We start from the raw sequence: 24,241 nt of genomic DNA, 5'->3' as shown, positions 1-24,241 counted from the left end.
ACCGGACACTCTTTTATGGGTTTGTCCCTCCACCAGGTCTCCACACAGGTTTTACAGAAGCTGTGGCTGCATGCCAGGACGACAGGAATATCAAAGATGTCGTGGCAGACAGGACAGGACAGGTCCCTCTCTGGATTATAAGCCATTCTCTCGTTCTCAGGTGAAAGTAAAAAGCTACAGCGCAGAGCATGAAAGGAGGAAGTTCAACTTCACGTTCTCTTTGCTTTTTTTTCTTCAGTCAAAGGCAGGTTGAAATGCAGGATTACGATGCTGTGTTACGTTTACTTCTGCTGTGAAGAATTATTTCCCCTTTTCTCTCAGTTGGAGCCTCTCTTCCAGTGAACAATAGCTGAGAGAAATACATTTCCTGTGTTTTTTTGTCCTGCGGTTAGAGGTGGAGCTTCGCCCACCCATCAGTGTGTTTCACTTAAAGGAGCCTGTCACACTGCTTGGAGACTGCCACATAATGTAAGCAAATGTGTCATGGTAGAGTAATAGGATGAGCTCTGTCTTCAAACCTGATTCCTTTACCTTGTCATTACCATGTTTCGTCTTGTTTTTCCATGACAATCCTTTTAAAGGCTACCAAAGTACAATGACTCCTTCTGCTATTATGAATACATAACTGTTTTTGTTTTTTTGTTTTTTGTTTTTTAATGAAAGCTTTTAATGAACAATGTTAAATAGAGGTGGAACAAACTGTGGCTCATGAAAGAGGCCAAGATGTAGGAAATTAAGGTAAAAAGTGCAAGAAAAGCAAATGTCAAAGTCAAGTAAAGAAAAAAACAAAGGAGTCCAGCAGGAATTATAAATATCTCAGTGTGAACTTACACAGAGCAGTAAAAATACAAATATACAAATCCATAGATTTGATTAAATTTACAGGATTGTGGGAAAAGAGGCAGGGTATGCTCTGGCTTGGTTGTAATCACAGGGCCAACACAAAGAGGCAGATAATCACTCACAGTCACATTCACATGGCTAATTTAGAATGAATTTCTTAGGGAGGAAGGAAGTAAGCCAGAGTACCCAATAAAAATCCATGCAGCCAGAGGGAGAACCACACATGATTGGTGTGAACCACCAACAAGTCTCCAAACGAAATGACCCAAGAACACATTTGAACCTGCTCTCTAACTGACGTATTACTGCAAAAAAAGATTTGGTAAGTGCTCCTTTAGGTTAGTAGGAAAAAAAACCTGGACAAGTTTAAGGAGAGGAGATTATTTGGGTTGCAGTTGATACTTTGTTGGCGTTAGTGCACCTTGGTCATCATTGAGCAGGTGTCTGAAACAGGAAATGAGTGCTGGTCTTTCTGTCATGGTCCATGGTCCATTTTGATATAGTTTCTTTTTGCGTCTTGTTTTGAGTTTACCACCACTGCTGGGTGGAAAAATGCATTTAACCCATTCACACAGTGAGGCAGTGGGCAGCCACCAATGCAGCACCTGGGGAGCAGTGTGTAGGGACGGTACGTTGCTCATGGGTGCCTCAGGGTAGGCGTTCGGTGGATTCGAACCCCTGACCTTCTCCCAGTTTTTACCAAAACATCATCAGGATTGAGGTTGCTTGCTTTGTTGCAGCTGTTATCAGCTGCAATCTCTTCTGATCGGGTGTCTAAATAGGAGCACAAAAGCAAACCAGTCCGACAACATTTTTTTGTGCTCGGTTAAACCACAACTTGGAAACAATAAGTGGGGCCAGGGTGGGAACACTGACAGTTAATATCCACCCTGATGTGTGTGGACTCATACCCAGGCCTGTGAACAACTGTTCATTCTTTATTTTGTTTATTAGTTTTCCACCATCAGCTGAGTCTGAGCCTCTCCAGATCTCCTTCTCCCCGCCACACACTCCAGCGTTTCGAAGGATTCCCCAAGTCAGCTGATGTATTCTGCAGAGCGTGTCCTCAGTCTGCTCCACTTGGACATGCCCAAAACATCTAGGAGGCGTGCAGGCTAGTTGAGTACCCAAAACCAACTCTGCTCAGAGGCAGTCCTGAAAGGATGAGCACCTCACCCTATCACAACAAGACACCTGCCTCATTTTTTTCTGTTCTTACATACCTAACTTTTTTTTTTTTACTTAGAGGTTTTCTAACTTGTCCTTGTGTACTTAAAGTATTACGTTTATACCAAAAGAAAAACTGAATGCAGCCTTTGTCAGAATAGATTTATAAATGGAACGAACCAAAGTGAAAGAAACACTAGAGTAACAAAGTTAAAAATCAAAATAGTTATATAAATTGAATGAGGAAACACATATTAGGCATAGTTTAATAAATGTAGTTAAAAAGACACAACAAGCACAGTAAATGTCAGGTGCAAGTATCAGTCACAGTACAGATGATTCTCTAGACTGTTGTTGAGCTGACGCATCAACTACTTCTTGTATGTGTAGCTTTGCATGATTCAGTTAAAAATAATCCATATTTATTTTGTGCTAAGCCTCGGTGCTGCTCCTCTGTTCATCCCCTGTCTGAATCAACTTATTTCAACTTCTCTTCTGTTTGGCTGCACCTTGCAAATGGAAGGTTAGAGCATATTAGGAGTATCATCTCTGATTAATGTCATGTTGATGAAAGGGTAATAATAATAATAATAATGGATTGGGTTTATATAGCGCTTTTCAAGGCACCCAAAGCGCTTTACAACGCCACTATTCATTCACTCTCACATTCACACACTGGTGGAGGCATGCTACGGTTGTAGCCACAGCTGCCCTGGGGCAGACTGACAGAAGCGAGGCTGCCATATCGCGCCATCGGCCCCTCTGGCCAACACCAGTAGGCGGCAGGGTAAAGTGTCTTGCCCAAGGACACAACGACCAGGACAGAGAGCCCAGGGATCGAACCGGCGACCTTCCGGGTAGAAAGTGTTTAGGTCGTAAACATTCCTTGTACATGACCTGAAGTCTTTATTTAAAACCATATATGATGGCTTAGATCCTTTAATTCTAATGATTAAAACTCCCTACAGCTGATGGTTAAACTGAAGAAGCTGCTTCTATAAGGAGCATATCTGGCAGGAAAAGGCATCACTGGAGACCCACAACTGTTGCATGGAGTCAGTGTCACACCCACTGTGTTTTGACTTCTAGTAAACCCTTTAATTTCCTTTTACATTTGTTGGCTGGTACGTGGGTTAGGACAAAGTGTATATGAGTCACTGATAGAGTATTCAAGGTGCAGTATTGATGTAAAGCTGCAGGTATAGACTCAGCTCAACGGAGACGGGGCTTTGGAAAGCAGTGCTGTAAAGACGGAGACTGAACCTGTTAGAACATGTTTCTTGTCTTCGTTCCTCACACTAATGTGAGGGATCTCAGTGGGGAGGATTTTGAGAAGAGCTTAGTGATTTGTTAAAATACGTCAGCAGCAGCAAAAAAAAAAAAACTCCAAAATGTTTAATGTTGTTTAAAAAGGTCCTCAAATAAGAAAAACAAATGCAATAGAAAAATTAAAATCAAAAGATAAATTTCGACTAAAAATAAAAATAAACACAGAAAAAAATCATCTGATTTAATCAAACACTAATTTAAAAACAGGTTAAAATGTATTCATGTATTTTGGAGTCTGAACAAGATTTTCTTTTACTTATTTCAGGTTAATCTTTCATACTTGATTTCATTAATTATTTTATGTATTTATGTCCATCCTATCAGTTTCTCCATAAAGGTGAATACACCTGTTGTATAAACTCTATCAAACATTTAAATTGTCCCGTGATGAAAAAACATGGATTATTTGCAGAAAATATGAACTTTGTAGTGTTTCATGAAGGCCTCAGCAAGCCGATTTGGAAAGCTGCCCAGAGTTTGTTTATTCAGCCTCACCTCTGGTGCAGGTGCCCACCTCTCAATTTTAAATACATGTAGACATTGAGGGTTCTCAGGAGGGGCCGTGCTGAGGCCAGCTGCTATCTGACAGAGGGTCATTGGTACCATGCCCCTTGTATGGGGTCTTCATAACCCCATTCTCTGTGCGCCATTTGGGGCAGGGTGCGGGAGAAGGAGCTGGCCGTCTGGTTGGGGTCTGGGCTGTTGGGCCTTCCTGCTGCTGCAGGACTGGGGGCAGTCTGCTTGTCTCCACCCCAGAGTAAATGGAACCATTTCCTGGGTCTGGGGGTGGATTGCTCTTCTGGGGGGCCCTGGACCTTGGGGTACAGAGTATTTTGGGCGAGTATGAGTGTGTGTGCAGTGTTTAGTTCTGTGTGCCTCCATGTTGGATGAGTATAACTGAGCCTAACATGGTTCCCAGTTAAATACCTTCTTCAGGAACAAAAGGAAGTACACAGCTGTTTCACACTCCCTTGCTACCTCCCAGAGTCCTCAAAGAGACAAAGGTTTCTTTCTGTGGAGCTGTCTGCTTCCCCCAACGTCCTTACTAGACCCCACCATTTGTCTTACTGTATGAGTGTGAGACATGTTAAAATCCAGTGGCACCAAGGCATTATACGATAAAATAATGTGATTAATACATAAGTAAAAGAAATTCCTATACAATGCCTATCTTCCCCAACTACGCTCGCTGCAAGTGGCTGATGCTCCCACCCGTTGGTGGTTCTCAGTGTCCGGGGCTGGGTGCTCGGGTAGATCGAACAAACTATGACAATCAAGTGGACCAGTATGGCAAAAGCAATAATGGTCCACTTGGAAAAATCTGTTGGGAATTTTTCTTGGCCTTCAGACAATAATTCTGATTGCTATGCTTGTCCTCTTTTTGCAGCCATCATGAAAATAGCATCTTTTAACATTCAGAAGTTTGGAAAGAAGAAAGTGTCAGACCCTAATGTCCTCGAAATCCTGACTAAGGTAATAACCAGTATAAAAGCCCACACATACTTTCACCTTACAAAACTGTAAATGACCTGCAGGTCTGGCTGCTGCTTTCATTAAAATGTCTGATCATGTGACAAAATAGTAAGCTTTGGCTTTTTGTCACATAAGAAGACCGAGGGCGATAACAATGTAGAAAAGTAGTCCAGCCCTCCTACCAATTATTAAGTATTTAAGTAATTAAGTATTATATAAAAACTTTCTATTAAATAGCTGAGTTGCAAAGTGGTAAAATAAGTATCAGGACTCACTGTTTAAGTAAAAATGTAATCCTATATATGCATCTGAAAATATACTGAAATACATGGAGTAAGTTGTATTTTGACTTGTGGTTTCTTGCTGTATCATTGAATCACTGGTTTTTACTTTACTTTTATTCTGGTGATGAGGTTACATTTCCAATTCTTTGCTTAAACCCATGTTTTATTGTTGTTATTGTATTAGATCTGTTTCATATTTAGTCAACAAGCCACTGTACAGGTCAGCCGCCCTGAGTGTGGGCTGTTTAGGAACCACAATAGCAAACACACAATCAGGGTGTGTTAATTTAAACGTGGATCCACTGGCCTGTTGTCCCTTCAAGTAACCACGCTCAGTGGCAGCTTGCCCTTCATTCACAGAACCACCATTACCTCTATAACCACACAATTTAAGTCACTCAGCATTTCTCTGATTGTTCCCATCTCTGTCTTTTTTGATACCTCTTCAGCTTTATTGTTGCAACTCAGAATATTTACATAAGTATTTTTTTTAAAAACATAGAAAAATGTCAGTTTATATTTTACATATCTGGAAGAGCTAAATCTTAACTGAACAATTATCTTTAAGGTAGTAACGCATCTGATCAGTTCAGCTTTTTTTTTCTCTCTGTTTCAAAGATTGTGTCTCGATATGACATCATTCTGATCCTGGAGGTGGTGGACGCCAGCGGAGAGTCCATAGAAATCTTCATGAAAGAACTCAACAAGTAAGGAAATGCTTTGTTTCCAGCATCATCACTGTTATTATCATTTAGGGTGCTCGTGTTTAAGCATGATGATGGTGGCCCAAAGAATAACAATTTTCTCATGATAACCAAAAATGATTACGATTTTTAAGGATTATTACATTAAAGAATATTTACACAGTTACTTCTGAAGTTATTTGTGTATTATAAACACAATGGTATATTTCCTTTTTTTAAATAGCACACTTATTGGCAGCATCTGTATAATAGTATTATGCAATAATATTATTATCTGTCACGGTCCGCTGTGGCAGACCGTGTGGAGAGTGTGTGGAGGACTCAGGTGCAGACACAAGTGAGGATACGGGAGTGAACTTGAACAAAAGCGAGCCTTTTATTGTGGCTGATGATCATAAAACAAACAAACAAGAATGAGGGCAGCACAAGAGCAGTAACTAAACAGAAACCTAAACTGGGAACAAACTATGGTAAGGCTATGGCTGGGAATACAAAAGACTGGGCATGGAAACACGGAGGGTGGGAACACAGACGACGCGACACAGACTACATGAAACACAGAGACTAAATACACATGAGGGATGATCAGGGGAAGTGGCCACACATGGGAGCACAGCTGACACACATGAACCTAATGACAGGACAGGTGAAACTAAATACACTGACATTGAATACAGACTTTCAAAGTAAAACAGGAAACATGGAGACTAGACATGAACCAAACATAACCACACAGACATGACGCATGACCCAGGGAGACTTAGTACAGGGGGAGATGACATAAACAACTAAGAAACAGGACTACACAGTAATCTAGAAATTAACTAGGTGAACTAAGCTAAGGCACAAATAAATACAAAAGATACATAAGATACATAAACTCAAACACTGGGTCGCTCGACCCAGGAACATGACAATTATCAGGAACTCTTTCGGCTTCAATAATCATGTATTAAAGTCTGCTAGCGTGACAGCTGTAATGACAACACTAAAAACTGCTGGTGTTAACAATTTATGTTGTTGGTCATGTTCATCTTATTGTCAGGCAAAATGTAATTTGGAAATAAAGTTTGAATAAATGTAAAAAATTCAACTTTGACCTGCTTTTTGTGTTAAATGAAAAGGTAATGTTTCACTAAAGCATTGCACATTCATCCTGAACCAATTCTTTTCAGAGAATCAGAGGACATAACATGATTTAATGGACCAAAATTAAAGAATTATACAAAATTTCTCTTAACTTATATCTTCTCAGAGTCCACGAGGGATACGCTTATAAAATCAGTAAACGTCAGGGCAGAACACGCTACAAGGAGCAGTTCATGTTCATCTACAAGTGAGAGTTCACTGACAGCACACATCCTGTTCATTTGCAGCTTCAAATTTTTATTCTTGAACTCACTAGAGCAGCTTTGCATGACTCACAGTTCTGCTGGGCCTTGGTGCAGTGCTCCTTAAAGCCCTCTTGCTTTAAGCAAACTTTCTTCAGATTGGCTTGTCCATGCAAACGGAAGCAGGTGGATAGTGTTTCATTGCTCAGAGCCAGAGTTGAAATGACTATATTATTAACATCCACACTGTGTGTGTGTGTGTGTGTGTGTGTGTGTGTGTGTGTGTGTGTGTGTAGAAGTGATGTGGTTACGTTGGTGAACCATGAGCAGTTTAATGAAGAGGCAACAACAGGAAAAGATGTTATTAACAGAGACCCCTACATCCTGAAATTAAGATGCAGCAATACAGGTAGGATATGTTTGTCATGGAAACAAAGTAACGCGAGGATCAGCAGGGAGTTAAGCTTGTGTGTAATCAGTGTAACAGCTCACTTTACAGCTGATACTATGTCTTCTGTGGCCTTCCTGTTGGCTGCACCTTTATGTAACCTGGATGTACAGATGAGTCTCTGGTCCAGGTTTTTTTTTAAAGCTGTGATAACCTAAATCTGTTTACACATTATGGGGAAGTGTGTATTTGTATGGAGAGAAAATCAGCTGGTTTTAACTTTAGGGTAATTAAGTAATATATAATTATTTCATAAATGTTATTAAAAGGCAATCAATAATTTGAACTAATTTACACTAATGTAAATAATCAGTAAGACTTGAATGTAGTCCTGCCCTCTGTGTACAGTCCCAGATACACTCAAGCACAAATTCACAACCAGGTCCTCAGGTGTCTAGCCGAGAAAGTTGAGTGCAAAAGGAAATCCATCAACGCTCAACCTTTCACGAACCAAGAGGAGCATCAGTTTTCATCAACATTTGTCCGGGAGGGAGACAAGCCGAGGACAAGCCCCTCAGCCCCGGACCTGGGCCCGCTGAAGGTTGCCAGGGATTGGCAGATGCAAGTGGACTTGGATCAGAGGCTAATTTTTCCCACAGAGATCGTAACAACTACTCTGCCACCAGACCTCGTCCTTTGGTCTAACTCTCAAAAACATGCATACGTCATTGAGCTGACGGTACCATGGGAGGAAGCAATTGAGGAAGCATTTGAGCGCAAGAAGCTGCGCAATGCCAACTTGGCAGTTGAGGCAGAGGACAGAGGCTGGAAGATCAAGGTGCGCCCGGTGGAAGTGGGGTGCAGGGGCTTTGTTGCCAGTACAACAGCCAAACTGCTTAGAGAGATTGGGATCAGAGGACACTGCTGAGACGACCAGTCACTGGCTATGCCTAAAAAGGGCTGACATCACTTGGGCAGTTAAGGCAGTCAGCTAACTGCGAGAGAAAATAAATATTCTCCTCTTCTCCCCTCTGCTCTTCTTCCCTTTTCTGGGAGGCAGTGGGGAGGTAGAGCGTACAGCCTAATCCGGCGGGGAGGTGTGGAAAGCCAGCCCCAGCCCCCCTTCCAGCTCTATTCTCTGCTCTCTCCTATCTTGTCCCTCTTGTCTTACTTCTCTCTATCACCTTTTCTATCCCTTTGAAGAAGTGAGGCTCCATAAATGCTAAAGAGGTGAGTATTATTTCTCAGTTGCAGTGAATAGACAGAAAATAAACTGTAGAAAACTAAACAGAAGAAAGAAGAGAAATAACAATTTAACATAAACCAGTGACACACTCCGGGGCCTGATCAACCCTGGCAGGGCCTCCTTGGATGAGGGTGTTTAGTGATAATGGCCAAAACACCCGATGAATCCAAGGTCCACAATTGACAATGTGTCCCAAATTTTAATATGATAATCTAGATCAGATCTCTAATTCCTAAACCTAACCAAGGAAGAAAAAATGGCAGATTAGCCTGGGTAAAAGACCGAAAGTTGAGGCACACAATGATGTTTGCTGCTGGTAAAGTTTCTGGGCTGCCTTTCCTCATAACAGAGATCCCTCAAGAGTCTCTCCATTTAAAGCAATGCATTATCAGGGACTGTCACATCTAGTCCTTTTACTGAGTCATGGATGTAAACTGTGTGTATTTGTGTTCTCGCTGTAGTTGTGGAGGACCTGGTGATGATCCCAGTTCACACCAAACCAACGGACTCTGTGGAGGAGCTCGATGAACTATACGATGTCGTCAAGATTATTAAGACGAAATGGAATACTGATGTAAGGAGAAGTTAGAGAGTGTCTAAAGCTTTGCAGCTTGGGTTGGTTGCACAACAGAGAAAGCAGGAATTCATACTTCTGTGAAAATTTGTAGATTTTGACAGAGTTGTGTAGTAAAAGGCGTATGAACCAATCCAACCACTAAACTGGGAAAACAAAACGAATATATATTGAGGAGTTAAAGCAAAACACTCAAATGCAAATATTTCATGTCTGTGCTGCAGAACATTATGATCTTGGGTGACTTCAATGCAGACGGCTCGTACGTTTCCAACCGTGACATGAAGACCATTCGCATTCGTGAAGACGAGAACTTCCACTGGCTGATTGGAGATAACGTCGACACTACAACAAGCACCAAGAACACCAACACCTATGACAGGTAATGCATAGCAGCTGCTGGCTGCAGCTTTATTTTGAATCGACAGACGTGAGACTGGTATCGATCTGTTCGTCAGCAAGAAAATAAACACATCACGCTGTTTCTTCAAATTATCTGAAATAAGGAGGAGTAGATTCTTTTGTTTTGCCACATTAAAATGGAGTGGTGCTAAATGTTCTTGCTTTTTTTCTAATTATGTATTTAAATTTGGTATTATGGGTTGTTAAAATAAGCCTTTTTCCCTATCTGTGTTAAGGATCGTGGTCTATGGAGATGACATGCTTAATGCTGTGGAACCAGAATCTGCAAAAGCCTTCAACTTCACGGAGGAGTTTAATCTCGATGATGAGCAGGTCTGTTTTGATTAATGCTTTTCACCAAATGAATTACTCTTATATTCTCTGCCTTATTTGCAATATCACACGTAGAATATGATTAGTCAGAAGGGTTTTAGACACTAAATTATAAGGCAGATAATTGTGTTTTTGTCACATCACTCAGTCTGTTTAAAGATCACTGAAATAGCTGGACATGAAAAACAGAACTCGGTGTGTAAAAGCTGGCATGGTTGCTTAAAGACGGTACCAAAGTACAGCTGCGGTACGGTGTTATGGCTTTAATTAAAATTCCTAAGAGGCCGTCAATCAATGGCCACAAAAATGTTGAAAATCAGCAAGCTTTCAACTTGTCTTTATAGGGGGAGAAAAAAAAGAGAGAGTTCAGTGACGTGGGACCGTTATTCTTACAAACAAAACTTTAGGGTAAATTATTAACAGTGTCACAGTCACCAAGTGTCCTTGGTAACTCTATGACCTGGGTTTGACAAAGACTCTACCCTTGGCCTGTCAGCTCATTGTCTTTGAAAATGTAAACCACTGCAGTATGGAAAGTATCCATACTGTCATTATGACAGTATGGATACTTTCCATACTGTCTGTCATGTTTGTGGCTGTGTGCAGGCAGGATGAGGACCCAAACGCAAGCTCACGAAGGCAGGAATGAACTCAAAAACACAGCTTTATTGCTGGAGAGAAAAACCATACAACCCAAACTGGGAAACTATAACGTAATGCACAGAGAAACACACAGCCATGAATGAGGGAGAACGCGACACAGAACTGAGTCAGACGTAGACATAAATACACAGAGGGTTAACGAGGGAAGTGGGAGCACACGGGGAACACAGGTGACACTGATAATCATAACAAGACATGGCAGGAGTAAACGCAACATTGATGGGAGACTGTCAAAGTAAAACAGGAAGTACACGGAGGTTCAGACAGGAGGAGAGACAGCACGGGGAGAGCACGGACATAACGGGCTGGGGAAAACATGGAATAAAACACGAGGGGAAACGAGAGCTCACAGATACACACAGGGGGTAATCAAATAAGGAACATCTTAACAGAACAACCTAGAAACCACGGCATAAATAAAGAACAAAACCCAAAACACACGAAAACTAAGAATCCTGGGCCAACATGGCCCAGGATCATGTCACTGTCATTAGGTTTTGCCTCTTCAGGCTGAACCTGCACACCAGGTGCACAGCATCAAGCTCTCACCCCAGACCTAACCTTGTCCCAGGAGGGTAAACTGGTCCCTTGAGTGTGTCCTCATAGGGTTTTGTGAAACACTCTCTTGGCCCCTCACCCAACACCATTTTGCTTTTGTAAGACCCTATCAGAAACCCCAGACAACATACCCCATGCACAAACCGCTGATTCATGGGGACATTCAGCTAGACCTCGATATTTGTTCAAAAACTATTAATCAGTACATTTTGTTTCTTTTGCAGGCTCTGAAAGTGAGTGACCATTATCCAGTGGAGGTTGAGTTGAAGTCCATAGTTGAAACAGATGAAAGAAACGGTAAGCAGGATATTTATACATATCCAAGGCTTATGTACCATAATACTACAAGACCTGTTAACATTGTGAAGTCAGTTTTTCATTCTTATTAAGAAATGGGTTTTTTTTAATCTTTCCCAAAAATGTAAAAAATAAAACTTACACACGTTTTAGACATTTGTTAGAAAGATATGCTTATGTTGAATATATGCAGATTATGTTCAGAGAGTGAGTTCAAAATCAACTAGATGCAGAATTTGTTTTTTCCTGACATGTTCAAAGTGTGATATGAACTTTCTGCTCAAAGAAAATATTTTATACATGCAAACATGTTTAAAATTAATTAATTAGGACAAATTAATTGCAGCCAAAAAGCCGAAAGGAAAAACCCCCGCCTACGCATTCTTTGTTGTGGACTTCTATAAGGAGCACAAGAAGAAGCACCCAGGAGCCAAAGTAATATTAACAGAGGTTTCCAAGCTGTGCTCAGAAAAATGGAAGTCCATGTCACCTGAGGAGAAGGCAAAGTTCGAAGAGATGGCCAAGAATGACAAGCGCCGGTATGACCAGGAGATGAAGTCCTATGTACCACCTGCAGGTGCCAAGAAGGGCAAGAAGAAGAAGAAGGACCCCAACGCGCCCAAAAAGCCACCTTCTGCTTTCTTGATCTTCACCTCTGAACAGCGTGAAAAGATCAAGGTGGATAACCCGGGGATCTCCATCACTGACATCGCCAAGAAGTTTGGTGAGATGTGGAAAAAGATGAGTACCACAGACAAGGCACCCTATGAGGCCAAGTACGCCAAACTGAAGGAAAAATATGAGATGGAAGTGGCTGCCTACAGAGCCAAAGGCGCCAAGAATGTGGAACCAGCTGACGACGATGATGAGGATGAAGACGATGAGGATGAAGATGATGATGACGAGGATGAAAATGATATTGACGGGAAGATGGCTAAGTCGTTTCTGTGTTTGAGGATGTGAAGTTTGTGATGCGTTTGTTTGTTTATGTTTGTTTTTGTTTTGGGTTGGACGAGTTCAGCAGTATAACCTACTGTCCCTGTCGGTTGACCTCATTTGAGCTGTACTCTTTTTCTAATTCAGGGTGTTAGATTTATATTGTTTATTGTCATTTATGCTTAGAAATATTTAACCATATATGCTTAGAGGTGTATAATCGATTGTGTAGTGATAGGATGTGTGATCTTTGGCAGTCTGCATAGGCTTGGTGTGCATTCCACAGTGTTCTGGCATTCACACCCACATTCTGGGAGCATGGGAGAGGTCATACCTTCTCTTATTGTTTTATGGTAGGATAAACTGTCTATATCTGTTCTAGTCTAAGTGCCTTTTGTTTAGATGAACTGCTGGACTTCCAAACCAACAGGGTTAGGGAAGTTGTTTATGGGGTCACACTCTGACCCCACCCCCACACACACACACACTTACACAACGCACAGGCAAGGTACTCTTTGTGTGTATGTAACATACGTCATATGTTAATGCACCTATGCATATTCATGTAACCTCAATAAAAGAGCAGTGTTACGGGGGAGAAGATGAGAGCAACTGGGGTCAAGCGAAGGAACGGCGTTTGTCGTTCTCTCCCGTGCACGAGAAACATGAAGAACTTTGCCTACTCGTGTCTTGCTTTGCTGTGTAATTAAATTGTCCTTAACGTTCCAGCGAATAGGTTTATGCTACAAACCTATCACAGGGATTTCGTTTTTGTCACTTAGTCCCCTTTAAAATTTATATTTTAAAAATTTTCTACTGTAATAAAATTGTATATATTACCCATTAAAAAAAACTGACTGTGAAGCTATGCTTTTAACACGACACAATTGAAATAAATATTAAAAATCACAATTTTACAATTTATACTATGTATTTATTGGGACAACAAAATCCACAAGATAAGAGTTACTTTAAAGGAGATGTAAATATTGGAAAAGTGATTTCATACAATAGCGTTAACACATCTGTTCTCAGGCTCAGCATTACTTATAATTGTTAGCTAGAGTCTAACTCATGGTTTAATAAACAGGGTTGTAGCTTTCAAAGACTGTATAGATGAAAGACAGAAGGTGTGCCACTGTGACATCATCCATTGATTTGCAAAGTGCTATTGCCTACCACTTTCACCAAAGTCACAAGTACGCGGTAGATCTTAACATGAAATCGAGTGATCTAGCGTAGCTTTTTCACATTAATGGAGAACATAATTTACAAAATAAACATATCGTGTTCAGTGAAACTTGAAACTACCAATTGCGGCCATGAACTCATTAAAGTATTTACTAAGGTCAAAAAGGAAAAGCAGTGAGCGCTTTCCTTTATAATCCTATACAATCACTACTCTTTCTGCCACCCCCTGCTGGCTATTAGAATACTCCAGACATGTCTGCACTGGCTTCACTTTTCAGACTGAAGCAACATCTTTTATATACATACTTTGAGAGCAGTTTCTATTGCTAAATGAGAAATATTGAGTTGAAAAAAAATGCTACAAGCATGTATGTGCCTTTTTGTTTAATCTGTATGTAACTACAACACTTCAGTTGTCTCTTCAGTCCTAAAGTGCTGTTGTTTAATTTAATAAAACCAGAAACAGATTAAACATTTTAATAGCATTTCAAATAAAGCTTCATCACTACTGTTATTTTAAACACAGCTTGATAATTAAGCTTTAAGTCATTTCTTACCAATTTTTTTTTAAAAAGAACAAATAATAACAAGCATTAATTAAAAACAAAAAACTTTATTGGCATCTCCCTCTTTACAAGATAACAAAACTCATGGACTTGGGCTGGTTTGTGATGGTTAGAAATTTCATATGGACACAAAATGCAGTGGACATTAGTTTTACAGTCCTTCTACATCTTAAGCTGCAGGCCTTCATTTCTATAACTAGATTTAAAGATATTGGTCAATATACGCTGATCAGCCACAACATTAGAACAGGATGTCATCGCCTACCTAAACATTGGTGCATGGCAGCAGCCTCCTCTAGCAGGACGATGAACTATACACAAAGCAAAAACTGCTTAAGAAACATGAAGGTGTTGGCCTGGCCTCCAAAAATACCCAGACCTCAATCTAATCAGGCTCGATGGGCAGAAAGAGCCCAAAGAGATCCACTGCCAACGCCTCCACACAATAATGATTTGTGGCTGATCTGTGTGTATGAGTGAAACATCACAGTTGGAGGGCCATTGTCCTTGAAAACCTAACATCGTTAAATTTATTCCCTGTACTACTCCACTAAAGGTTGAGCACCCGAGCAGGTTTTGAGTTTGATGCGGTTTATTTTTTAACGAGCAAAACAAACTGTAGTCTTTCAGCAAAAAGACGAAGGAAGCGAGAACAGGATCGAACAAAAATCAGCAGCTCAGGTTTTACTTCTTCCCAGATTTCTTGATGCCACCTCCAGCTGAAAGAGAGAGAAAGCAAACAAAAAGATTGGGTGTTAGAAAGCATCTAATTAAAACTGCAGCCACAACTGTGACCAGTGAGATTTCAAGTTTGAAAATATATTGATGACTGAAAGACTTTAAAATTAGAGGTTTTCTCAAACAATAACATAAATTTACTTCATTTTTTCTAAAAGAAGAGATCACTGCATAAAGGCATGCATGCTTATAAAAAGTCTGAAATCAAAACAAAATAGCATAAACAAAGTATAAAATATTTGAATTTTAAAGGAGACGCAAACATCAGAGAGACACGAGGTCTACTTTGGACTAAATTTGCTGCAAGTTTGGGGTTTGTTTCAGTTTCCTGACCTGCAGAGAAAGTACAAGCTGTACAGTGAAACACCAAGGGCTAACCTGAGGCTTTCACTGTAGCCATGGTAAGAAATGTTAAGCAAGGTTAAGCTACCAAGTTGACAAACATCTGAAAGCAGTCTATGGACGGAAATAAGAAAATTGCAAAAAGTGAACCCTGAAAACTGAAATGGCTACAGAAACTGGCAGATCACCTGAATCCTGCAGGTGACAGCTCAGCACTCTGCTGAAGTCACTGTATTCCTGAACTCTCACTGTGTGCTGGTAACGCATCAGTTATAGAAACACCACAGCTGGGTTGCAACATCATGATGTGTATGTTTGGAAATATGTAAGGTTTGTCATTATGAAACAAAATTAATAAATTCAACCTGATCCGGATTTTTTCTGTTTCTATATACGTGGGATGGTCTGGTGATTGAATGTTGGGTGGATATAGATACAAAGGTTTTATAGTGTGGGGGTTTTCTTGGTTTGTTTTTTGTGTGTGGGACTGGGGCTGGAGGTTTTCAGGTATTATTGGTATTATTCGTGTATTATATTACTCCACTTGTAACTTGTGCTTTGAGTATGTATTTTGCATTTTATCACTCCTGTGTGCACCTGATCACGGAGCAGTGTAGCAGTAGTTGCGGGAGTACATAAATCTGGTGCATTTCTTCACTTCTTGTTTTTGTGCATAGTTCTTTACAAATAAAGTAAAAATGTAAACACAGCTCTTACTTAAAGGTCCTTTTCCTGATGCTTTGGCTTTCAACGCATCCAGGGCCTTCTGTTCTTCCTTCTGCTTCTGCTTGAAGGCTACATCATCCTACGGAGACACATACAATTTAAAATCTTTCTACGCTTCTGTCTTATGCTCAGCTCATTCCAAACCACAGCTGACATTTACCTCTGAATATTTCTTCCCTTCAGTCAAATAACAAAAATTAATATTTCATCTGATTTCCATTTATCAGATTCTCAGCTGACACCTGAAGACATCGCACTGGGTTGTGTAACAATGATTTGATTTTGTTATCAACAAGTTAAGGAATACATTTTTATCACCAGTTCTAATTTTCAATGGGCATTAATACTGGTTACTAAAGCAGAATTAAAGTAGACAAAGTAGATCACAAAAAACAGAAAGGGTTAGCGAAATGATCCATACAGCAAAGTTTACGTATCAAATTATCTGTGAAAACAGCTTTACTTTAAAAAATAAACAAAAACGAAATGTATAAAATATTGCAATGATGCAATGTAAATGTGTCTTATCCATGTTATCTTGATTACAAAGGGATGCAAATGATTTAGAGGCTTGATATTAAATGTTTTACACAGTCTATGGTGAGGGGGGAAAAGAGCCAGATACATACGTCATCCATGTCCTTGTTCTGTTTCTTGGGAGCCTTCAGTGGTTTCTTTTTACCTCCTGAGAAATAAAATTTACATAGATACATAAATACAGTGAGAGCAAAATGAAACTCAGAACTATAAAAGTAAATTAATAAATAACACAATAAGTAGATACAAAATATGAAAACCTAAGCTAGGCAAACGTATTTAAAGAACAGATCCACAAAGTAAAAGTATACTAATAAAAACAGTGGGGGAAAAAACTGCATTCTATAACAATGGACTACAATGTCTGAACGTTTCTCTTTAAAATAAATTGACTAAGTTTAAACAATCTTCATTACCTTGTTATGAAAATAAAATATAAAATATAACTAAATCTACAATATCTAATAAACAATAGTCAGTGAATAAAAATGAAATATACGAAGGAATATGATCCAAGTTACGTCATTACGTCAACACAGCGTTCTTGACTTTTTTTTTTTTTTTTATTGTTTGCTTGGAAAAAAAATTAACCTAAACTCCTTAAAATCTGCTTTAACTTAAATGGAAGCCAGATGACCGCGAAACCTTGAGCCTCGAATACAAACGTTAGTTACCACCACGGGTTATTCGAAGAAAGAAGAAGAAATATATTTAAAATTTTAAAGATTTCGTTTATATTGTCTGTTGCCTGAGAGAATATTTATAAGCCGAATGGTCCATTCGGTCCCAATAATTTAAAAATGGCCTGAAAATATCTTCTATCTTCCGTATGTATATCCCAAAACAGAAAAAAAATCGTAATATGGCACATTTTTAACTGCCGATTGGTCAGAGAAAACGTTATCTTTAGCGGCAGCTAGCATTAGCCAACTATAAACGTGCTAAACTGAAAATCGTCAGTATCTTTTAAGATGTGCAGATTTTACAGACGAATCTCAAATGAAGCAATCTCCCACCTTCTCTTCCAGACATGGTTACAGCTTGTTATAAAATTTAAATGAAAGGAAAGTTTGCTGCGAAGACAACTGGTACTTCTCGCTAATCCGCGCTGTTAGGTCCCCGTTGAACCGGAAATAGAATGACGGCTTGTTGCCTGTCTCAAAGAAAATTCTTGACATCAATATACTACAATCCTGTTACCCTAAAGAAACGTAATTCGTGTCTTATGCGTCCGCTGACATAATTGAAGAAAACGGGTATGTTTGCTCTGTTATATCGCTGTGTACATAACAGTATCACCAGAGTCCCAAAACAGTTTAAAACTTATGAAAAGTCAGCTAGCCGGTAGCTACATGGAGCAACATCTAGCTAGCTAGGAAGTAGGTAACCTTGGTGGAAAAGTACTCTTGATATATTTAAAATTATATCCAGACATTTTTTTTTAACCGAATCTGTGACAAAGTGCAGTGCTCGTGAGGTCCTGCACCCACCGGGAACGAGTTTGACTTATTATTGGCAGACTAAGCTCTCACTGTGCCTGAATTGCCTTTGAAAGCGTGCCTATAACCACTACTACTAAGCAGGATTTCTGGGAGGTTTAAAAGTTATCTGAAGAAGCTCCATATTACTAGATGGTCTGTCTTCTACAACAGCACACCCCCTGCGGACTGCCTTATGCAAGATGCCACAAATCTTATAAAGCTGACAGTTAATCAAATTAAATTGTTTTCCCTTTATTCTCCCAGGTGCCTGTTCCAGTGTTGGCTGCTGTGACGGTCAATCTCTGACTATTCTTAACCTGTACTGCTGCTGCTCTGTTCAATGAGGTACTGGTGTGAGCATTGTATCTGTATTTGTGATTGTAAATATAACTGGTTAATGTTATCTTTACTCTGTCAGGTACAGAGGTGCTCAGATCTATCTCTGGGTTCATGGCTCATGCTGTCTGTCCCGCTACTCACTGCCTGGCAAACTCACTCAGGTACGAACCTACAGTGCTCTCCATCAGCCTGGTTCATCACCACCACCACCTCCAAACAAGCCTTCCCCTTCTGAAGGGAAAAAAGGATCAGAGCTTCTGAAGGAGCGTGCCTTGACTGTCTTACAGGTACAAAAAGGATCTCCTTCTTACGGTAACAACAGAACTTCAAAACACAATGAAACAAATTTGAACACTGTCATCCTTTTTCTCTCTTCTCTTATCTTTAAGCATGCAGGTGAGTTTGGGCGGCAGTGGAGTCAGAGGTCGGCTCAAGCAGCCACTGCCACAGTAAACCACTGGTGGGAGAAGTACGAGGAGTTTGTGGGGCTGAATGAGGTCCGCGAGGCTCAGACAAAGGTCACTGAGGTCAGTAAAAACACGGCGTCCAAGTTTAGTCTGTGCCGACATGACTTAGTGGATAATGAATAAGGAATGTCAGGTGCTTGTTATACAGTTCTCTGACAGATCTTTGTATTTTCCAGGCTGAGGCAGCATTCATGGTGGCCAGAGGGATAGTTCGTGAGGCTCATGCTAGCCTGGAGGCTCAGCAGGGCAGGCTGAAGGAGATCAGAGACCGACTGGACAGAGTCTCAAGGGAGGAGCCACACTACCTGGAACTGGCCACAATGGAGCACAAACTCCTACAAGTGAGCTGAAGCTATTAAAATACACAAAACCCATGTCCTTGAGTCATTAAAAATTAAATGTCTTAAATTTCATGTCGCTTTTGTTGTAATTTGTTTTTCAGATGGTTTGTTTAAAACAAACCAAAATCTCACAGACAGTCGAAAAACCACAGAGATTCACTTTACTGCCATGAGTGACAAGAAATAAAATTAAATACTGTACTGCAGGTATCACTGGTTAGTTGGAGACTATTAAGCATGGATTTAAAAACAAATCTTTAATTTAATTTTAATTGAGGTCAAGACTTCCATAACAACACGTGGTCCATCAACTGTTGGTTTAGGTTTTATAGTTGGTTTGAGGTCAGAAGTGGAAGTGCTTTTATTTTGAGTTAACCACAGTTCACATTATACAATCATACATCATTAATCTCCTAAGACCCGAACTCTTCCATGGCATGCATTTTTAATTACTCTTTGATATTTGGGCGTATTGGGACCCAATGAATGTAAGAACAAAGAATTACCAGGTTTTTATTTTTATTTTTTTACCTGATTTTGGTTTCTAACATTCGTTAGACATTCGTTTAAAGTTTCTATAGTTTCCTCGTAAGTGGATATCAGGCCCTTGTAGAGCAAAATTGAGTATTTTGGTCTAAATAACCCAAAGTGTGATGTCCACATATGTGGACGCCAGGTCCTAGGAGGTTAATGATGTCAGATAAGAAGATTGAATTGAACCCCACCTCTCTGTCACTGCAGGAGGAGCGCCGCCTCCGGACAGCGTACGAGAACGCAGAGGGTTCAGAGAGGGAGAAGTTTGCTTTATTCTCTGCGGCCGTTAGAGGAAGCCACGAGAAGGAGAGGACGAGAGCAGAACGCACCAAGAACTGGTCCATCATTGGCTCGGTGCTCGGAGCCCTGATCGGAGTCATGGGGTCAACATACGTGAACCGAGTCCGCCTGCAGGTGAGGAGGGGTGCTACACTAGGGGACATCATTCAGTGCACCGATTCTTCTTCTTTTTTTTTTTTTTACCTGAAGCAACTGCGCTGGCACTGTTCCAACACCCTCCCCTAAACTCTGGGTCTTACTAAACACTAACAACAATGTGAAGCTTTGTACCTGTTTTTGAAAAGTGTCTCATATTTTTTTATTAATGTTTTTAGCTTTACTGTTATAAATGCCAACAAGAAATAAGAAAATGAAAAAGATGAATGAGAACAGTTGACAAGCGTTGAAACTGCGAGTGAAATGGAGTAAGTGGTGGACTTTCTCAGGAACTATACCCATACCCAATAGCACTGTAGTTCCTGTTTCTGGAAGGTTTACTATGCAAAACCTACTGCCATGTTCCTTTAAGAGAGCCTTCATGAGGCCAATTTTGGACTTAAAAACAGGTTAAGTTAGAAAAATGACTGGACTAGCCTCCTTAATGTAGGTTTTTCCTTCAATATGTCACCCATCTGTAATTAACACTTGCCTTTATCTGATCCTCACCAAGACAGCAGTTATTTCAGCTCATATATGTTCTCTTTTCTCCTCTGCAGGAGCTGAAGAATCTGCTGCTGGAGGCCCAGAAAGGTCCAGAGAGCCTGCAGGAAGCCCTGAAAATCCAGGCTGGAAACCATCGCTCCCAGCAGGACGAGCTCCGAACGCTCATTGACAGTCTCAGAGTTGCTCTGAGTGAAACCTTCGCACAGAGGAGAGCTGTTCGCCAGGACAAAGAAGGCACAGCCCCACACTCGCCCACTGTGTCTGTTTCAGCCTTAAAAGATCTCCACACAGGAAGCAAAAGGACCGAGTCCCTCTTAGAGTCCCTGCCACCAAAACTGGGACAACTGGAACGAGGGCTTGGGAAAGTTGAAAGTGAAGTGTCAGCCGTGAGGAAGCTGCTGGAGACCAAACCACAGCTTCAGACACAAGCTGGTCAGCTGCTACATGAGAGACCAGAGAGAGCTGAGTCTGAGGCAGTGGTGAGGAGTCTGGAGGAGACTCAGAGGACTCTGGGAGAACAAATCAGGACCACCAATCTTTATAATGCAGTGTTTGCCTACACCGCCACTGCCATCACCATCTCTGCTGTCTACCTGCTGCTCAGAGGAACTGGTTAGATACGATACCTCCAGTTTGAATATGTAAATGTACGGGAACACTATCGGGCACTGGGACTAATAATCTGAACAAATGAGTGCAAATTACAAACCGCAGTGAACTCGGTTTATCTAATAAACCAGGCTGCAGGTGTTGATTTGGGTTTATTATCTACCTCTGCTGCTTACTGCACTAATGAGGCTGAGGACTTATTTTAACTGCTTCTAAATATTTAAAATTCACTGATCTCAAGCTGGCAGATAAACAGGAGCACTGTTGGTGAATGTCACGTTTAGCAGCTTAGAAGAGAATCCCACATTACAACAACTAAAAATGATGTTTGTTGTCTAAACTGAACAAACCGCTGAATCAGACTTCTCAACAAATATCCACAAGAAACTTGAGTCTGGGTTATTATAGTTTAGCATTATAGGTTTAAATAAAAGAATAATAAGTAAAAGGTAGACTTCTGAAGAATAAAAATTAACTGGTGTGATATTCTGTACTTTTACAGATACAAAACTATAGTAAGTCTGACTCGAGTTCTCCAGCACATTGTTTAGGTGACTTGGGTTGATTGATTAGCTGATACAGACACATTCATGGGGCCTTATTATTCCTGCTTCTTACCCATGTTCATTCTCTCGTGTCTTTTGCTGCTAAATCTTCCACTACTTTTAAAAGCTGGTCTCTAAATGTCTCTGTGTGGTCTTTGGTACTAAGGAGGTCAATGCACTTGAGAGCTTTCTCCTCTGAAATCAGCTGCCTGCTGTAGCTGAAAACAATACTACAACGGCAGTAAGAGTGGACCACAAAGACAGAGTTAGATAAAAAATCTTTATCAATTATGATAACTTCAAGGCTGGTATTGACAAACCTTTTGTGGTGCATATATCCTATGTACTTATCTTTCCATTATACTTTAATTATAAATCAGAAAAAACTGCCAAAATGCATCTTACCGTGCAAGAGTTCAGATTTTCTGTACTTTGTGAGAAGGCGGCATACAGAGAACAAAGTAGTAGCTCAAAAATAATAAAATCAAGACTTGTAGCTGTCAACACTGTCAAACAGAAGTAGAAATGGGACATAATCAGATGTGGGGCCAGGTGGTTGCAGTGCCATGTGAGTTTTCAGCGTCTTGATTCAGCCTTATACTCGTCAGCCTTGGATGTAGTTAGTTGACCAGCTGAACCTCAGAGGGACCACATCACAGGTCATGATTGCACCACTGGCATTCACCTCCAAGATAAAGCAGGACGGACAACTGAAGGGAGCTGAAATTTTAGTATGTAAGGAAAGACATGTTCATTTTGATTTAGATCTGAAAACCTGTATCTTTGATTTCATGGGACATAATATTGTGTTTAAGATGAGGATAAATATAGAAACGAACAATAATGAGAACTGTGTTTTCATTAACATGAGAAAAGTCACTGAGATGGACTTCAAAATCTATTTTGTTCTTTAGATAAAACTAAATATTTACCTGAGAACAACCACACCTATGCACTGCAGTGTAACACCCTCTTAACCCTCTCCAGTACTTGAACCCGTGTGCCATCATGTTGGTGTCGGGCTGTTATGTAGCTGATTATTTGTGCTGAACTGAGCGATGATCCCTGTTTATTAAACATCCATATGAAGAAACTGCTGTTGCAGAGAGTGATTTGCAGGCTAATACTGAATGTCTGTCTTCCTTTGTTTACCTGAACAACTCGTGAAAGAAAAACTGTCTTTAAATGGCTCTTATGTCTGAATAATAACACTAAATACAAATATATTCAGTTTGTTATCATTCATCACAGCAAACATAGAAATTCTTTATGAAGAAAGACATTTTATACACACAAGAAGCCTAAGTTATACATCTGTCGCAGATCAGCTTTTAAAACTTCTGAAACAAAACTTTCAGGCTTAATGTGTAACGCCCTCTGTCACCAGTAGGGGCCAGCCACTTAACACTGATGGAGCACGCTGCTCTCAACTTTCTCCGGTCTGCTGAACAAGTCGGAAAGGCCACTATTATGCTGCTTTTTATCGCTGCACAGCATATTGTGCTCATTCAAGGGAGGGGACGCTTATCCTGAATGACCTTATAGTCCTTAAAGACAACCTGCTATGCTCATTACCAGCTCTATATTTTTATTATTGGCCTTTGCACGAGTCACAGTTCAAAATAAAACTTTTTTATTGGTCTGAATTTATTCTAACAGTGTTGCTTCTGGTGACTTTAACTGCTGAAGCATTGTTCATGAAACCTTCACGGACAAAACAAACAAAGTTTGTTTTTTCTCAGTCTTGTTTGGAAGAACTGGTTTGTGCGCATTATCTTTCTCTTTTAAAAATGAAAGCGACTGTGAGTAAATCCTTGTAGCTAAAGCATGTCACGTGTTGTGGAAACAAGGAAAGTTTGCATGTTCACGCGTCCACATTTGGCGCGTCTCTATGTAAATCTACTGCAGCAGGTGTTGGTCTTTATTTAGAACAAGGACACACACACTCTCATTTTTATTAACTGATTAATGTTGATGGCGATTTGGAAAATAAACTTGTTCTTTAAGCTCTTTGAAGCTCAATAAATATTTTGGGCTGAAAAGGATTAAAATTTTAATCATGGCAAAGACTTTTGGCTTAGAAACAAAGTATTCTGTCCGATTGGCCTCCCTGCTGCTGCGGAGCCTGGGACGGTCTGCTTGCCTCCACCCCGGGGGGAAGGGTAACATCTCTTGGGTCTGGGTTCTGTTTCCCCCTCTGGGGGCGAGGGTACCTGGACCCGGGGTATAGAGTATGTTTTGGGAGTGTGATTGTGTGTACATGTCCATTTATGTCAGTCCTTACGTTGGATGAGTGCTGAGTGTTTGTATATGTGTGCATGAGGGTGGGAATGCATGTTTGTGTCTGTGTGTGCC

The 24,241-nt window shown here is 40.4% G+C and overlaps 3 protein-coding genes across 6 annotated transcripts; 2 read left to right on the top strand and 1 right to left on the bottom strand.

Annotated features, from left to right (window-relative positions):
* The first annotated feature begins 353 nt into the window (after positions 1-353).
* On the top strand, positions 354-18,453 carry dnase1l4.1 (deoxyribonuclease 1 like 4, tandem duplicate 1). 3 transcript variants are annotated; one of them, XM_040003578.1, is made up of 10 exons: positions 354-468; positions 4,727-4,812; positions 5,715-5,803; positions 7,056-7,136; positions 7,428-7,540; positions 9,227-9,339; positions 9,564-9,721; positions 9,978-10,074; positions 11,520-11,592; positions 18,374-18,453. In XM_040003578.1, exons 2-10 carry the CDS (start codon positions 4,732-4,734, stop codon positions 18,451-18,453), a joined length of 885 nt encoding a protein of 294 aa, XP_039859512.1. In that variant the 5' UTR covers positions 354-468; positions 4,727-4,731. The 3 variants fall into 3 exon arrangements, with proteins under 3 accessions (XP_039859512.1, XP_039859494.1, XP_039859502.1); XM_040003560.1 differs by lacking the exon at positions 18,374-18,453 and adding an exon at positions 11,939-12,990; XM_040003568.1 differs by lacking the exons at positions 7,056-7,136; positions 18,374-18,453 and adding an exon at positions 11,939-12,995.
* tma7 (translation machinery associated 7 homolog) lies at positions 14,322-17,754 on the bottom strand. The gene is made up of 4 exons (XM_040003609.1): positions 17,645-17,754; positions 16,721-16,776; positions 16,083-16,170; positions 14,322-15,004 (listed from the first exon to the last, which is right to left on the bottom strand). Exons 1-4 carry the CDS (start codon positions 17,658-17,660, stop codon positions 14,970-14,972), a joined length of 195 nt encoding a protein of 64 aa, XP_039859543.1. The 5' UTR covers positions 17,661-17,754; the 3' UTR covers positions 14,322-14,969.
* ccdc51 (coiled-coil domain containing 51) lies at positions 18,374-22,979 on the top strand. Of its 2 annotated transcripts, none has more exons than XM_040003597.1 (6): positions 18,374-18,454; positions 18,534-18,735; positions 18,838-18,975; positions 19,092-19,256; positions 19,998-20,204; positions 20,786-22,979. In XM_040003597.1, exons 1-6 carry the CDS (start codon positions 18,450-18,452, stop codon positions 21,347-21,349), a joined length of 1,281 nt encoding a protein of 426 aa, XP_039859531.1. In that variant the 5' UTR covers positions 18,374-18,449; the 3' UTR covers positions 21,350-22,979. The 2 variants fall into 2 exon arrangements, with proteins under 2 accessions (XP_039859531.1, XP_039859525.1); XM_040003591.1 differs by having other exon boundaries at positions 18,528-18,735.
* Positions 22,980-24,241: the final 1,262 nt, after the last annotated feature.

This window comes from Simochromis diagramma, unplaced genomic scaffold (genome assembly GCF_900408965.1).
Source record: "Simochromis diagramma unplaced genomic scaffold, fSimDia1.1 OVJJ01000320.1, whole genome shotgun sequence".
NCBI classification, from domain to species: Eukaryota; Metazoa; Chordata; class Actinopteri; order Cichliformes; family Cichlidae; genus Simochromis; species Simochromis diagramma.
This window is presented reverse-complemented; position numbering and strand designations above follow the sequence as displayed.